The sequence below is a fragment of the Lithobates pipiens genome, unplaced genomic scaffold, assembly GCF_037356315.1.
Source record: "Lithobates pipiens isolate NorthernLeopardFrog02 unplaced genomic scaffold, aLitPip1_a1.2 Scaffold_10, whole genome shotgun sequence".
Classification (NCBI taxonomy): Eukaryota; Metazoa; Chordata; class Amphibia; order Anura; family Ranidae; genus Lithobates; species Lithobates pipiens.
Genome location: NW_027507686.1, coordinates 221218747 through 221235990, shown reverse-complemented (window position 1 = coordinate 221235990; position 17244 = coordinate 221218747). Strand labels below are relative to the sequence as shown.

The following is a 17244-nucleotide window of genomic DNA, read 5'->3' as shown; positions in this document are numbered from 1 at the left end:
AGTGAGGAGTGAAGTCAAATATTTACGCCCTTAGAAAACCTGAAGGCGGTTCTTGGTTTTCGGGGCCCCGTACGTGGCTAGGCTCCCAAAAAGTCCCACATATGTGGTATCCCCGTACTCAGGAGAAGCAGCAGAATTTATTTTGGGGTGTCATTTCACATATGCCCATAGCATGTGTGAGCAATATATCATTTAGTGACAACTTTGTGAAAAAAAAATAAAAAAAAATTAAAGTTTGTAATTTTCCCGCAACTTGTGGCAAAATATAAAATATTCCATGGACTCAAAATGCCTCTCAGCAAATAGCTTGGGGTGTCTACTTTCTAAAATGGGGTCATTTGTGGGGGTTTTGTGCCATCTTGGCATTTTATGGCCTTCAAAACTGTAATAGGTAGTGAGAAGTGAAATCAAAAATTTACGCCCTTAGAAAGCCTGAAGGCGGTGCTTGGTTTTCGGGGCCCCGTACGCGGCTAGGCTCCCAAAAAGTCCCACATATGTGGTATCCCCATACTCAGGAGAAGCAGCAGAATTTATTTTGGGGTGTCATTTCACATATGCCCATAGCATGTGTGAGCAATATATCATTTAGTGACAACTTTGTGTAAAAAAAAATAAATAAATTATTTTTTGTCATTATTCAATCGCTTGAGGCAAAAAAATAAAATATTCAATGGGCTCAACATGCCACTTATCAATTTCCTTAGGGTGTCTACTTTCCAAAATGGGGTCATTTGGGGGGGGTTTTGTACTGCCCTGCCATTTTAGCACCTCAAGAAATGAGATAGGCAGTCGTAAACTAAAAGCTGCGTAAATTCCAGAAAACGTACCTTAGTTTGTAGATGTGACAACTTTTGCGCAAACTAATAAATATACAATTATTGACTTTTTTTTTACCAAAGACATGTGGCTGAATACATTTTGGCCTAAATGTATGACTAAAATTGAGTTTATTGGATTTTTCTAATAACAAAAAGTAGAAAATATCATTGTTTTTCAAAATTTGCGGTCTTTTTACGTTTATATCGCAAAAAATAAAAATCGCAGAGGCAATCAAATACCATCAAAAGAAAGCTCTATTTGTGGGAAGAAAAGGACGCAAATTTTGTTTGGGTACAACATTGCATGACCGCGCAATTACCAGTTAAAGCAGCGCAGTGCCAAATTGTAAAAAGACCTCTGGTCATTTACCAGCAAAATGGTCCGGTCTGAAGGTGGTTAAAGTCAGACTAAAAACTGGCTAAAATATATTTTAATTCAAGTATGTAGTCTTACCTCTCCAAATTCCTTTTTCAGGATTAGAGCAGTAGAGCAGTGCACACAACAACAACTAATATGCACTGCTTGTTCCAAACTAACAGAAGTAAGGAGAGAAATGAGAGGTTCAGGAGCTCAGAGGACAAAAAAAAAAAAAACAGTGGCTGTAAACCCTCATATATACCTAGCAAAGTGACTGGCCCCAGATGAAACAAATCATCCTACATAAGTTGTACCTGTTTATCTATAACGTCTTACCCCTACATCCATTTAAAGTGCAGAACTTACATGGGAACTCTGAGCTCTGAAAAGCAGGGTGCGGAGAGCTAAAGTTACATCAGTGAGAGCCGATTGGAGGGAAGAGACACACACACCCCTTCATACAGGAACAAAACTGAGGCTGTCATCTGCTGGAGCTCACTCCCCATCACCTTTTTTTTCTTGGTGTCAGGAAAATTCATCAGAAGTATCTCATCCTGATAGCAGAGGAACGAGACAGCCGACAGAAATTACACTTAAGCCCCATACACACTATCAGATTTTCTGCTGATTTTTTCCTTCAGATTTACCAAAACCATATAATATGAGGTCAAACCTGAGGAGTTTAAATTTGTATGCAATCAGGCAGGCCCTTGCACTACATGGTTTTGGTAAATCTGAAGGAAAAAAAAAAAATCAGCAGAAAATCTGATAGTGTGTATGGGGCTTGAGTGCTCTGGATTAAGACAAGTACACACTCACTATAGGGGGAAATACTTTGTTCATAGTTTATGTCTGAAGTTTACAACCACTTTATTGAAAATTTTTAAATTCACATACAAGATTACAGGGCCATTAAAGTGGTTGTACACCCTGTCAACCACTTTTACCTACAGGTAAGCCTATAATAAGGCTTACCTGTAGGTGCTTGAAATATCTCCTAAACCTCCACTGTTTAGGAGATATTTACGAAAGACCTGAGCGCCGATATCATCGTCGCATGTGCACTTTAGAAAGGGAACATCATGCCGTTTCTAATAGGGGTCATGCCGTGACTGACGGCTCCCGCACATCTGCGTGGGAGTGACGTCAAGCAAATCCGGCCAGTCACAGAGCCGGAGTTAGTGGCCCCGGAAGGAAGAGGGGCGAAGATGGATGCTCCCTGCTAGTGGGGAAAACGGTGACATCATGGGCTTTGGTTTCAGGTAAGTGACACATAATGGGCTACTATGCGATGCATAGTAACCCATTATGCTGTATCTTTTCAGGGAAATAAAGAGGAAGTAAAACCCCCGCTCCAGAGGACGTCAGACTGACGAAACGCGTAGGGCGTGGCCACGTTGCGTGCACCCATCCGAACGGATAGAGACGACCGGCAGAGATTACATGCATGTGTTTTTAACAATAAATGTGAGTAGTTTTTAACCTAAATAAACGAAGGATTTTGTTTAAGAACGTATTACACTATGGATGTGTCTTTCCTCATGTATAACTTTTGATGGAGACTATACGAACGGAACAGTGAAACTTCACCCAGTGCACCAGCAGCAGCCAGAGAGCCACACAGTGGCTTACATTGTGAAGGTCCATCTAGCCCCACAAGGGGCGTAAGTTCTGGTGAGAGCATTTACATATTACAACACTGAGTGGCCCACCGGGATGAAGGTTTCCAATTGAAGACCCGCACTGATTGCATTAGTGGATGAATGTTCCCTATTGAATTCATGCACTATTTATACTAGTAATCTGCGGTGGCAGTATTATCAGCCAAAATACTAATATTGGACACATATTGGATACGTGTAGCGAATGCACATGCGTCTTTATGCGATTATTGGCTGAACTTGGATTTGACCTCTAGCCTTTTTGCACTTTCTTTGCACGGTTCATTTTCATTCTGAATAAGGACACTGAAGGATATCTGTAGTGTTTTTGTGCTGTCTAAAAGAAATTTGCCATTTCTACATAAGAACGCAATATCTGCTATGACCTATGTGAATATTTACCATATGAATTATTTGGGGTTTCACTTTTTGCATGATGACACTTATATGATGATTTAATATTGATTGCATTTTTATAGTTTTTTATTTTATTTAATTATAAGTAGGAAGCATTTGCACTTTAATTTAATATAGCACTTTTTCATAGCACAAATTTTGACGATAGGTCAATTTGAACACAACTATCCGGGTTTAGCGCCATAACCTCTTTATTTAACTTCTTAAAACCCACAAGGGTTTACTTCCTCTTTAAGTAGTGAGTATGTATGGAATATTTTTGAAGAATAAGGATATCATTTAGTGTCATTTTAAACTTTGAGCCCCAGTTCACACTGATGCGGTGCAGGTAAACTGATATGATGCGGTCAGGAATCGCACTGCAAGGAATCGCATGTGATTTTAACAGGCATGCGGATTTGAGCTCCTTCATTTTCAAACTATACTCGCACAAAAAAGGTGCATTCGCTTTTTTTTGCTCCACTGGAATCGGATCACATGGGTGTTCATACCCATGCGATCCAATTCACCCAATCACACTGCATTTTGTGAACCGTTTTTGGGGTGTTGTAAACTTAACATTGACACCCACAGCGATTCACATGAATGGAGTGCAATTGTGATACAGTGCAGGAAATGCACAGGAATCACTGCAAATCCCACACAGCATCAGTGTGAACCATGGTTATAAACCAATCACATACAATTGAAGGGGCTCAGTGCAAGCTGTGAGATATAGATTATATATATATATATATATATATATATATATACACACACACACACACACACACATATATACACACAAAAATGCAAAGAATTTTTAACTAAAATAAAAAGACAAGCTTAAAAAAAAAAAAAAACATTAAATGTAAAAACACCTCTGGAATGCATTCTTCTGCTTCTTCCACTACGGGGAATATAGACAGTTTTTGGATGGGGGGGGGGGGGGGGGGCATCACATAATTTTTGGTGACTGGTGCTCATGTTTGTGTAGCAAAGTCTTTAACCGCTTCCAGTCTCAAAAGGACCTTCAAGGCCAAAGACAGCAGACATCCTTCAATATGTGGTGGGTTGTGAGGTATACTGGGTGCAAAGATGGTGAAAGTCACTGGGTGCCAGACACTTTTTGGTTGCAAAAGGGGTTTTATTTCTTTTAACAGTCCTTTTTATACTTTTTGAAGGGAAAGAGGATTAGGGCCAGGACAACCTTGAGTAGTTGCAATTTCAATTGGCAGACTCCGAGACTTCAATAGGACAGCCGTACAGGAAAGTGCACCAGCGAGGCGCCACTTCTGCACATGCAGGATTGCTGTCTCCTATGGCAACCGTACTTAAGAGTTCCTAACACAAAGTTCAACGTTTCACTCAGCTTCACTACAACGTCTACTTGTAGTTCTTTAGCCCCTTGAGCTCCTAGTCTCTCACTGTACTCTGATTCACTGATTTTGAATCTCAGTCCCAACCCTGCGCTGCCCTCTTACTTCTTGATAGGCCCTCACACAGCCTGTCAGCAAGATGCCCCTGGGATAGGCCCAATCTCCGGCCTAGCAGCCCGGGTGTATGACACAAGTCCACCCAGACAGAAGTCTGGGTGGCACTGAACATAGATCACATGACTCCACCCAAATATATAGGTTCTAAGGTTAAGGTTATATATAGGTTCTAGCAGGCTAAGGTATTCAAGAAAACCCCTGCCCATTGGCTGAGATACCCCATGTACGCATAATTTGACCTTGAAATGTCCTTCTCACATCTAAGTGCCCGCTCATCTAGTGCCAGAAGAGAAAAGTACAACAAGGCCAAACTACAAGGGAGAAATCAATGGATCTCTAACAACTACAGGCATACCCCACTTTTAAGTACCCCATGGGGTTTATTTAATAAAGCTGGAAAGTGCAAAATCAGGCTCACTTCTGTATAGAAACCAATGAGCTTCCAGGTTTTATTACCAAAGCTTAAAAGAACAAGCTGGGGTTAGAAGCTCATTGGTTTCTATGCAGAAGTGAGTCTGATTTTGCACTTTCCAGCTTTAGTAAATAAACACCATTGTGTACTTAAAAGTGGGGTATGCCTGTATCTATAGTAGCTACTCCTGACAAGGAGTTTGGTGAGGAGCTCCATGACTATACCCCAGGGCACTACATCTGTTATAGAGAAGAAAAAAAATAAGAATGTTGGTAAGTGTACAGTAAAAGCTCTACTAGTGGTTGGCGTTTGGTTTTTATTTCTTATGACTGATGAATAACTCAATATATCCAATCTTATTAGTCAGAGGAAGCAGGCACAGATTTAATTCAGTAATAATTTTGCAGTAGCTGCAAGAGGAGGATATGTGACAAGGAATACTAGAGGATTTAAAGAGGAAGTAAACCCTGATGGGTTTACTTCCTCTTTCATTCCCTGCAAAGGCAAAGCATAATGGACTACTATGCATCGCATAGTAGTCCATTATGTGTCACTTACCTGACACAGGAGCCAGCGAAGTCACCGCTGTCCCCTGTAGTCCGGCGCATCCATCTTCTCGGTGGGTCTCGCAGCTCCGCCGCTGTCATTCGGCGAAGCCGCGATGACGTCACTCTCGCGCATGCGCATGGGAGCCGCCACGCGCGGCATCTCCGTCGTTGAAGATGCCGCGCTCAGTGCGCCTGCGCGCCGCTGTCTACGGCGCATGTGCCGTAGACAGCGGTGCCTGTCTTCGGGCAAATATCTCCTAAACCATATAGGTTTAGGAGATATTTCTTGGACCTACAGGTAAGCCTTAATCTAGGCATACCTGTAGGTCAAAGTGTGTTGTAAGGGTTTACAACCACTTTAAGTAGAACTAAAGGCAAAAAAATTTTTTTCGTATACAATAAGAGGGTCATAACCCCTGTACGTTTTTTTGTTTTTTTTGCCCTGCGTCCTGTTCACTTCCTGCTCCATAGCCCAACCAGGAGGTGAGAGGAAATCCTTCCAAATGAAGGTAATCTCTTGTTGTCACCAGAACTAGTGTCCAAATTGGAAGATCTCCTCTTCAGTCCTGTTCTGGTGACAACCTCAAATGTAGGATTTTTGTTGATTATAGTAAACAGGACAAGCTGAGACAGTAAGTCAGCCAGCAAATTAAAGGGGTTGTAAAGTAATTATAATTTTTTTTTTAAACAACAAACATGTTATACTTACCTCCACGGTGCAGCTTGTTTTGCACAGAGTGGCCCCGAACCTGCTCTTCTGGGGTCCCTCGGCGGCTGTCTCTGCTTCCTCCCGCAAGTACTTTTCACGTTCATACGAGCTCCCTCGCATGGTGAGAAGCAACTGCGGCCGCTCTCCCGTGATACAGCCGGCGGCTATAGCCGCTCGCTGTATCACACGTCCCTGCCCCCGGCGTGCCGCATCATTGGATGTGATTGACAGCAGCGTGAGCCAATGGCTACGCTGCTTTCAATCCATCCACTCCAGCCAATCAGCGGCCAGGCTGAGTGGCGAAGAGGACGTCGAGGGCGAATGCGGGACTTTCGAGGGGTCAGGTAAGTAAAAACGGGGGGGGCTGGGGGCGCCGGCACTGTCAGACGTTTTTTCACCTTAATGCATAGAATGCATTAAGGTGAAAATATTTACCTTTGCAACCCCTTTAAAACCTGACAGGTGATCTATTCCCTCTCCATCCAAACCTATCCCATCCAATCCAAAAAAAATAAAAAAATAAAGAGTTTTCGTTTTATTTATGCTTGAATTGAAAGGTCTGGCTAGATACCTCATGGACTTCACCGAGGGGAATTTATCAAAACTGGAGCAACTGTGTATGGAAGTCAAGTTGAAGCTAGAAGCTAATTAGTTACTATGCACAGCTGCTCCAGATTCTGTCTGTTCAAGTTTTAATAAATTGCCTCCAGTGTATTTTTGTAGATGGTGCTATAGGCTCCCTTTCTTTTATTTAAATTTTTTTACTGGTGGCATAGACTCTCCTTCTAATGTTTAACCGGTTAACCTTGAAGTGTCTGTCACAATAATTAAAAAAACAAAAAGAATTAGAACAAAGCATTCTCTGCCTAGGAAAGCTTTAAAGTGGTTGTAAACCCTTACAAACCACTTTGACCTACAGGTAAGCCTAGATTAAGGCTTACCTGTATGTCCAAGAAATATCTCCCAAACCTATACGGTTTAGGAGATATTTGCCCGAAGACGGGCACCGCTATCTACGGCGCATGCGCCGTAGACAGCGGATCGCAGGCGCACTGAGCGGGGCATCGTCGATAACGGCAATGCCGCGAGTCTCGGCTCCTGTGCGCATGCGCGGGAGTGACGTCATCGCTGCTCCGGCGAATGACAGCACCGGAGCAGCGAGACCCACGGAGACCCACCAAGAAGATGGACGCTCGGAACTACAGGGGACAGCGGTGACTTCGCTGGCTCCTGTGTCAGGTAAGTGACACATAATGGACTACTATGCGATGCATAGTAGTCCATTATGCTTTGCCTTTACAGGGAATGAAAGAGGAAGTAAACTCATCAGGGTTTACTTCCTCTTTAAGTTTCCAGTAACTCCAACTAGGGCTTGGAAAAGGGATGGGCAGGAGGGACGGCTGCCCTGGGCGCCATGATTTATTGCAGGGATGGGAGTGCCTTGACCCTTACCCTCTAGGGAGGGGGGGGGGGTTGCAGTTTGGCATCTTTGCCCTGGGCGCTGGATGACCTTCTCCCGGCACTGACTCTGTAACTCTAATGCCCTGTACACACGATAGGATTTTCGACAACAAATGTTGGATGTGAGCTTGTTGTCAGAAAGTCAAGTCATACCACGTGTACGCTCCGTAGAACATTTGTTGTCGGAATTTCCGCCAACAAATGTTTGAGAGCAAGTTGTGGGAAAATTCGAGTGTACACACGTCTGACGCACAAAACTTCACGCATGCTCTGAATCAAGCAGAAGGAGCTGCACTGGTTATTGAACTTCCTTCTTCTCGGCTTGTCGTACCTGTTGTATGTCACTGCGTTCTCACGTTTGGAATTTTGGGCCAACATTTGTGTGACTGTGTATGCAAGACAAGTTTGAGCCAACATCTTTCGAAAAAAAAATCCACGGTTTTGTTGTTGGAAAATCTGATTGTGTGTGTGTGTGTACGGGGCATTACACTAATGCTGCGTACACGCGACCGGACTTTCCGGCAGAAAAGGTCAGACGGAATCATTTCATCGGATATTCCAATCGTGTGGGGGCTTCAGCTGACTTTTTCTCAACAAGTCTGATGGACCTAGAAATAGAACATGTTTTAAATCTTTCCGACAGAATAAATTCCTATCGGGAAAACCGTTCGTCTGTATGCTAGTCCGACGGACGAAATACAAAGCAAGGGCAGCTAGCTATTTAGCTTTCTTTTCTAGGCCCGTTGTACGTTGTCGCGTTCAAAACCAACGGACTTTGGTGTGATCGTATGTAGGCAAGTCCGTTCGGTCGGAACTCCATTGGAAACTCTGTCGGAGTTTATTCTGACGGAAAGTCCGGTCGGGTACACGGCATTATGCTCACAGTAGCCCTTTTGATCTGCACAGTCACAAATAATCCTGTAATATGTTTACTTTATTATTATCATCGCCATCTAGTGTCCAAAATGCATTAATTTTCTGAAATACACCAATCAAGAAAATACTACATTATGGCCACTAGCTGGCAAATAATACAGTAATAATACAGGGAAAACATACAGTGCCTTGATAAAGTAATCATAACCCTTGAAATTTTCCACATTTTGTCATTTTAAAACCAAAAAACATAAATGTATTTTATTGGGACTCTATGTGATAGATCAACATAAAGTGGCACATAATTGTGAAGTGGGAGGAAAATTATAAATGGGTTTCAAATTTTTTTTACAAATAAATATGTGAAAAGTGTGGCGTTCATTTGTATTTAGCCCCCTTTACTCTGATACCCCTAACTAAATTCTAGTGGAACCAATTGCCTTCAGAAGTCACCCAATTAGTAAATAGAGTCCCCCCCTGTGTGTAATTTAATCTCAGTATAAATCCAGCTGTTCTGTGAAGCCCTCAGAGGTTTGTTAGATAACCTTAGTGAGTAAACAGCATCATGAAGGCCAAGGAACACACCAGACAGGCCAGGGATAAAGTTGTGGAGAAGTTTAAAGCAGGGTTAGGGTATAAAAAAAACATCCCAAGCTTTGAACATCTCACGGAGCACTGTTCAATCCATCATCTGAAAATGGAAAGAGTATGGCACAACTGCAAACCTACCAAGACATGGCCGTCCACCTAAACTGACCGGCCGGGCAAGGAGAGCAGTCATCAGAGAAGCCGCCAAGAGGCCCATGGTAACTCTGGAGGAGCTGCAGAGATCCACAGCTCAGGTGGGAGAATCTGTCCACAGGACAACTATTAGTGGTGCACTCCACAAATCTGACCTTTATGGAAGAGGGGCAAGAAGAAAGACATTGTTGAAAGAAAGCCACAAGAATCCAAGTGGGGGATACCGCAAAATTGGAAGAAGGTGCTCTGGTCAGATGAGACCAAAATGTAACTTTTTGGTCTAAAAGCAAAACGTTATGCGTGCCGGAAAACTAATACTGCACATCACCCTGAACACACCCTCACCACCGTAAAACATGGTGGTGGCAGCATCATGTTGTGGGGATGCTTTTCTTCAGCAGGGACAGGGCAGCTGGTCAGAGTTGATGGGAAGATGGATGGAGCCAAATACAGGACAACCTTAGAAGAAAACCTGTTGGAGTCTGCAAAAGACATGAGACTGGGGCGGAGGTTCACTTTCCAGCAGGACAACGACCCGAAACATACAACCAGAGCTACAATGGAATGGTTTAGATCAAAGCATATTCATGTGTTAGAATGGCCCAGTCAAAGTCCAGCCCTAAATCCAATTGAGAATCTGTGGCATTACTTGAAAATTGCTGTTCACAGACGCTCTCCATCCAATCTGACAGAGCATGAGCTACCGTATTTTGCAAAGAAAAATGGGCAAAACCTTCACTCTCCAAGCTGGTAGAGACGTCCTCAAAAAGATTAGCAGCTGTAATTGCAGGGAAAGGTGGTTCTACAAAGTATTGATTCAGGGGGGGCTGAATACAAATGTACGCTACACTTTTTAAATATTTATTTGTAAAAAGAAAAATCTGAAAACCATTTATCATCTTCCTTCCACTTCACAATTATGTGCCACTTTGTGTTGGTCTGTCACATAAAATAGATTTATGTTTTTGGTTGTAACATGACAAAATGTGGAAAATTTCAAGGCACTGCATTTCTCCAATTATGGGAATTTTTTGTGATGGCTGACGGGTTCCTGCCACTTCAGCTTTATAACTATGTGGATAATATGAGATGGGGAAGTGCGATAACATAGAATCATTATTTTTTTGTACCATTAAATTACAACTTTTTTAGGGCTTTAACCACTAGATGTCTGGAAGGTCTTACCCCCTTCATGATAAGACCATTTTTTGCTGTTCGTCGTTGCGCTATATTAACTGACAATTGTGCAATCATGCAACACTGTACCCAAATTATATTTATATCATTTTTTTTTTCACATAAATAGAGCCTTCTTTTGGTGATATTTGATCATGACTGGGTTTTTATTTTTTTGCTTTATAAGTGAAAGAAGACCAAAAATTGTGAACAAAAAAAACACCATATTTTCTACCTGTTAAAAAACATATTCATAAAAATCAAATTTCTGCATAAACGTGGGCCAAAATGTATTCTGCTACATTTCTTTGGTAAACAAAATCCAAATAAGTGTATATTAATTGGTTTGTGCAAAAGTTATAGAATCTACAAACTATGGCGTATAGAGTATATCTGAAAAACGAACTATCCTGATCTACTGGTGGCCGATCTCATTTCTTGAGGCCCTAAAATGACAGGACAGTACAAATACCTCCCAAATGATCCCTTTTTGGAAAGTAGACAATCCAAGGTATTTAGTAAAAGGCATGGTCACAACATTTTGGAAAAAGAAGAAATTCTATTTTTTTTTAAATAATTTTCTTTTACATACTGTGCAGTACAGCGTCATCATATGACGGTGTGGCAGTGATCAGGGATATTGACTGGTGACTGGTGATATGTTCAGTATCACCATAATGACACTGTACTACTCAGGGGGAGTGATCAGGGTTTTTTTTTTTTTTACACCTTGATTGCTGGTACAGTGATGATCACTGTAAGGCCCCTTTCACATGGGACGGATCCGTGATGATCCACCCTGTGAACATCCGTTTGCTCAGCAGGGATCGCTCCATTGATCCCCGCTGAGCCGGCGGATGACAGGGAGGTCCCTGCACACTGTACAGGGACCGCCCTGTCAGATCTTCGCTGTCCTCTATGGGGGAATCGGATGAACATGGACCGTCTGTCCGTATTTATCCAATCTGCTCTGCAGACAGATAGAAAAATAGAATTTTCCTCCGTCTGCAGAACCGGACCATAGCAGAGACAGGTGATATTGAGTGTCAGCGGATGTTCATCTGCTGACACCTGCTATCCCATAGGGATACATGCATGTCCGTATTTCATCCGAAAACGGATGGATGAAATACGGACATACGTTCCGCACGTGTGAAAGGGGCCTAACACTGTTTTGAACTGTCGTGAATGGGTTACGCTCATAACAGCTGTGATTGCTAGTGTGTGCAGCTGTGTTTGCCCCACAGCTATCAGATGGTACTGAGTGCTGTGATTGGCCCATGTACCATGTCATAGCTAATCGCAGCATCACAATACTAAGCACAGCTGTTATGAATGAAACCCATTCATAACAATTGTGTTCATATTGTGATCGCATAGTAATCATGTGATACCCTGGTTGCTCGAAGTGGCTGTGTACCAGGAGCTGCAATCTACTGTGTCCGGTGGACACAGCAGTCACAGGAGCAGCGTGGAAACGTACAGGTATGTGATTGTGCCTAAAACAGTGGAGGCGATCCCTGCATCCACATTGCTTGTGTTGATCGATCATTTTTTTTTATTTTTTTTTTAGTTCAACCCACTGGTTGCGTTTTTGGAGTTTTGGAGTTACAGATCCTTTTTCACAGGTGAAAAATGCACCGGTAATGCAGCACAAACACATATGTGTTTTTGCAAGGAAGCAGTGTGAAAGCAGCCTAACACTTTTAAACAGTTACAGCAACATTTTCCTTTTGGGATAAAGGTTTTACATAAATAAAAGCTAATCATTGTAAACACCTCTGTCAGTGTTAAAGGAGACGTATGGCCAAAGCTATTTTGGCCCTGCTCCTCCTGGGGATTACAGAAGTGCACTAAGTTTACTTTTTTAGCCACCAGCCACTAAAGCCGCTGTTGGCTGATATCACTCAGCCAGTCCAGATCATGGAACGATTCAGACTGTAAAGGCAGCTTGCTCAGCCTCTCAGTGTGCTGCTGGGAAACTGAGCCAGCTGCTCCCACCCCCTCCACCAACCGGGATCCAGTAAGCTCTGGTTGGCCAGAGCAGAAAACCGATGACTGACAGTCACCAGCTTTCTGTAGACTGAATTCCAAGAACTGAGCGATCAGCAGTTGCTCAGTTCTCGGTTTAAAGCTGGGGGGGGGGGGGCATCTGCGATCTTTGTTGCAGCCATCTAGGCGAGTATGATTGTTTATTTTCTTGTATTCCTGATTTTTTTTTTTTTATTAGTTTGGAACATTTTTACTGAACTGCTTGATCTGTTAACCACTTAAACATGGCTACAGCACAGCTCTGTTGTTCTGGAAGCACGTCCATGGATGCCCTCCCAGAACACGCCTCCCGCATGCCCCCTAAGGTGCTCATCGGGCTCACTCTGATTGCTGTTGAGGTAAAGGGCGAGTCACAGCAGCCCTTTACCATGTGATCAGCTGTGTCCAATCACAGCTGATCATGTGTAAACAAACTTGCTGGCTATCGTCATTCCTTTCCTCATACACTGTCACAGCGTGAGGAAAGAAGAGCCGGTGACCTGCAAGTTTGACAGGGTACATTTACACAGATAATCAGGGTACTGACCATCAGTGTCCTGATTATCAGTGCCGTCTATCAGTGCCCATCAGTGCAGTCTCAACACTTCCCCCTCATTAGTGCAGCCTATCAGTGCCCATCAGCGCAGCCTCATCAGTGCAGCCTCATTAGCACACTTCAGAGAAGAAGAAAAATTACTTATTTGCAACATTTTATAAACAGAAACTATGGAAAAACACTTTTTTCTACATTTTCAGCATGCTTTTTTCTGTACAGCAAAAAATAAAAATCCCAGTGATGATTAAATACCACCAAAGATCTATTTGTGTGCAAAATATGATAAAAATGTCATACGAGTACAGTGTAGCATGACCGAGCAATTGTCATTCAAAGTGTGACAGCTTTGAAAGCTGAAAGTTGGCCTGGGCAGGAAGGGGGGAAGTGCCCAGTATTGAAGTGGTGAAAGGAAGTTGAAAAGTAACAGGCTTACTGGACTAAGCAACAGGTAAGAATAAAGTAAAAAAATTTCTAAAAAAGAAAATGAATGCAGCCAACACACATTGCAATATATTATATTTGTGGGTTTATAGTGCTTTAGTGACCTTATTTTTCAAATAAATTCCATTCAAATCTGCTACGTAATGGCCAGGTTATCTATTTTTCAAGAAATTAATGTGTTTTTCGACCTCCTTGTAACATCCTCTGTGAGCTCCTGAACTGCTCTTTTTCCCCCCTCACTTCCATCTGTTTGGAACAAGCAGAGCACATTATTAGAAATCCTGTACACTGTTCTATACACACTACAAATCCTACACTCCCTAGTCCACCTTGGAGGCAAACAACAGAGGGTGGGCGTCTATGTTCCTGCACAGGGGCGGACTGACCATTGGGACACTCGGGCACTGCCCGAGGGCCCCATGCCACTAGGGGGCCCCATCAGGGTTGCCAGCCTCAGTAAAACCAGGGACAGTATGTAAAAAATTGTGTTTTTTTTTTTGTTTTTTTTTACACCTGTCTCTGAGATGTGCCTTACCAACATCCTTTTGGTCTAAAAATCCTGAGATTATAGCTGCCCCACCTCTCCAGTACATTCTCAGCCAATAGAAACATGTCTGTGTATACTGTGTGATTGTATACTGTGTGATTGTATACAGTGTGTGTGTGTGTGTTTGTGTATACTGTGTGGCCCCATAATCTCTGATTGCCTGGGGGCCCCATAATCTCCTATTGCCCGGGGGCCCCATGAGTTGTCAGTCTGCCCCTGTTCCTGCATACAGTGGGGACCATGGAGAATGAATGAAGCCACCTTCTAACAGGAAGTTAGATCAGTGCAGCAAAAAAAAGGAATTTTGAGATCTGAAAGTGGCTGAGAGCAGTATGTTTTTTTTTGTTGAAAATACATACTTAAAAAAAAATATATATACTCAAGTATGTAATATATTTAACAAGAGCTCAGTGTCACTTTAAGGTTTACACTTCAGCATTTGCTGTCTCCTTGTCCCGGTGCTGAATTCAGTTATGACACCAACATCCTGTCATCCTGCAAGCCTCCTATCTCTCTTTGCATCACCCTGTGCACTGGAGGAGCAACATTCAGAAACAAGACAAATTCAACAAGGAAGTATATAAAAACAGGAAGGATCTACAAAAATATCACTTGTACGAGAAAAGTGAGTGGTAAACAGAGTGGGGGAAGACGCATGCTACAGCCCCAGGGCAGCCAGCAAAGGGCAAAGTGAAGTGGACGGCGCTGCATGGAGGGAAAGATAGAGCAACGAGGAAAAAAGGACAGAGCCGCAAAGAGGATGGACGTGAGCGGAGAGGAAAAGGTTTGATGTTGCAAGAAGTAGAGGGCACAGCTGTGAAGAAAAAGGGAAACAGGACAGAGCAATCAGGAGGGTGGGCCCCAAGAAGGATATAGCTGTAACAAAACAAAAAACTGGCAAAAAGTGGTTTCAAAGGAGCTACATCACAGTGCTAACTGGAGGGACCTACACGGAGGAAGAAATAAACCTTTAACCGCTTTAGACGTAAGAACACTGCAAAACTAGGTGGTAGAGACAGAAGTGAGATGTATACGAAAAGCACAAACAAGATGTGGTTTAGGTTATCTGCGGTGGAAGGCCAGAGTGAAACTAGATTTCAGAAGTGAGATTTAAGGGATTGACGGTAGTTATCAACAGGCCAGTTACATGGGGGACCATTGCTGTGCATCACTGCGGTTCTGAAGGCTTTGATGGTGGACCATACCAAATCAGTTATTGAGGAGAAGAAAAAAAAAAAAAAGAGTTCCCATGTGGAAGAGACACTCCTGGGATGTGCCACAAGTTCTACCCGAGAATGATCAAAGGTTAGTAAATGATCAGGACTAGAGCGTTATTTGTAACAGTTGTCTTTCGGATGTCTGCTTTGGGGTCCCAGTGTTGCATGAAGGCCCTTTCTTGACTATCATTGCACTCTCTTGGGTTGTCCTCGTTTTATAAGACATGAAAAATTTGGGTAGAATTTTGTTTTCAAAAGTGTTTTTTAATTAATTGAATCTGAAAAATGTTTTGAGAAGGGTCACTAATTGCCAAAATACAGTAAATTAATATATACACCTGCGCTCTGCCGCGGTATATAAATAGATAAATGAATTATTTAATAAGTCCCAAGCTGCTTCCTACCCAAAACACCAGACGATTATGAAAATTCTATATATAAAGTGCAGCGCCTTATAAAGGGCAAATTATGAATGAATAAATAAAAAAACTACCGTAGGATAATTAATACATAAATCTATTTTAGTGCATTGATGAATCTGTTCTACTTTATGTTACCTTAAACTTGAACCACAATAAGAAACATGAATCTTACCCTGATAAATTATATTATATCTCATTCAAAGGTAAAGTGCAATATGCATCTGCGCCTTGACTTAATATATTATATGAGATTTCACTGCAACTAGAAATGTATAAAGTGCAAACATGGTAAGAAAAAGTACCCTTTACAAATACGGGCTATTAAATATACTGTATATACGTGACTGCAATCATCCATTACTTATTGCATAATGCATACAATGATTTAGAAACTCAGTGCATTACAAAAAAAAGTCTTATGCCCTGTACACACGAGAGGATTTTCCGTCGGAAAAAACTTGGATGGTTTTTCCAACGTAATTCCGCTCAAGCTCGGCTTGCATACACACGGTCACGCAAAAGTTCTCTGAACATTCGACCGTCAAGAATGCGGTGACGTACGACACTACGACGAGCCGAGAAAATGAGGTTCAATGCTTAGGAGCATGCGTCAAATTGTTTCCGAGCATGCGTAGGAATTTTGCATGTCAGAATTTGTACAGACGATCGGAACTTTTTCCCACCAAATAATTGAGAACATGCTCTCAATCTTTTGCTGGCCGAAATTACGCCAGCAAAAGTCCAATTGAGCATACACGCGGTCGCATTTTCCCACCAAAAGCTCTCATTCGGACATTTGCTGGCAGAATTTCCGATCTCGTGTACGGGGCATAGGGCTAGGTTTACAAGGGTGTGGGTTGGGAACGTTTGCAAAAATCGTACATGTATCTCGCCTGCAGGCAAAACGCACTGCTCTTCAGCAGACATGCTGGGGTGCTGTTAATTCTTAATGGCACCCCGCTGCATCGGTAAACGTGATGAGTTTTTGCGAGTGCACCAAATTGCATGGTGTTGTAGCAACTCAGTGCAGCACAATTTAAAAAAGAGTTAAGGACTAACCCCCCCCCCCCCCCCCGTGTTTCTGCGGGTAGAGCATCCCATTGCAATTGAATGGGCTACCTACATGCAGAATGCACGTCAGACATGCGTGAACCTAGCCTAAGTGATTGGTGGTCCAGCACAAAAATCAGTAATCGACTCCAGTGTGCCAGCATGTTGCACAAATGTATGCCACACAAGTGCCCAATTCTTTCTTGTAATTAGTGTTTTTTCCCCGTTAAAATTCACTTTTTTTCAGCTTAAAGTGGTTGTAACTTCTATACCCAGTGAAGTGAACAGCCAAAGATGAAACAAATTTCCCTATACGAGTTTTACATGT

The 17244-nt window shown here is 42.5% G+C and overlaps 1 protein-coding gene across 2 annotated transcripts in view; it reads left to right on the top strand.

The window, feature by feature from the left end:
• Positions 1-17244, top strand: part of DGKZ (diacylglycerol kinase zeta) — a 341151-nt gene that overhangs the window by 55922 nt on the left and 267985 nt on the right. Inside the window, exon 1 of one of the 2 annotated variants that reach the window (XM_077461769.1) lies at positions 14809-15532. The exons of the other annotated variant lie outside the window; for it this stretch is intronic. Coding sequence (XP_077317895.1) covers positions 15477-15532 — 56 coding nt within the window. The 5' untranslated portion in view covers positions 14809-15476. Of the gene's footprint in view, positions 1-14808; positions 15533-17244 lie in introns of those variants that run through there. 2 annotated transcript variants of the gene reach the window in all.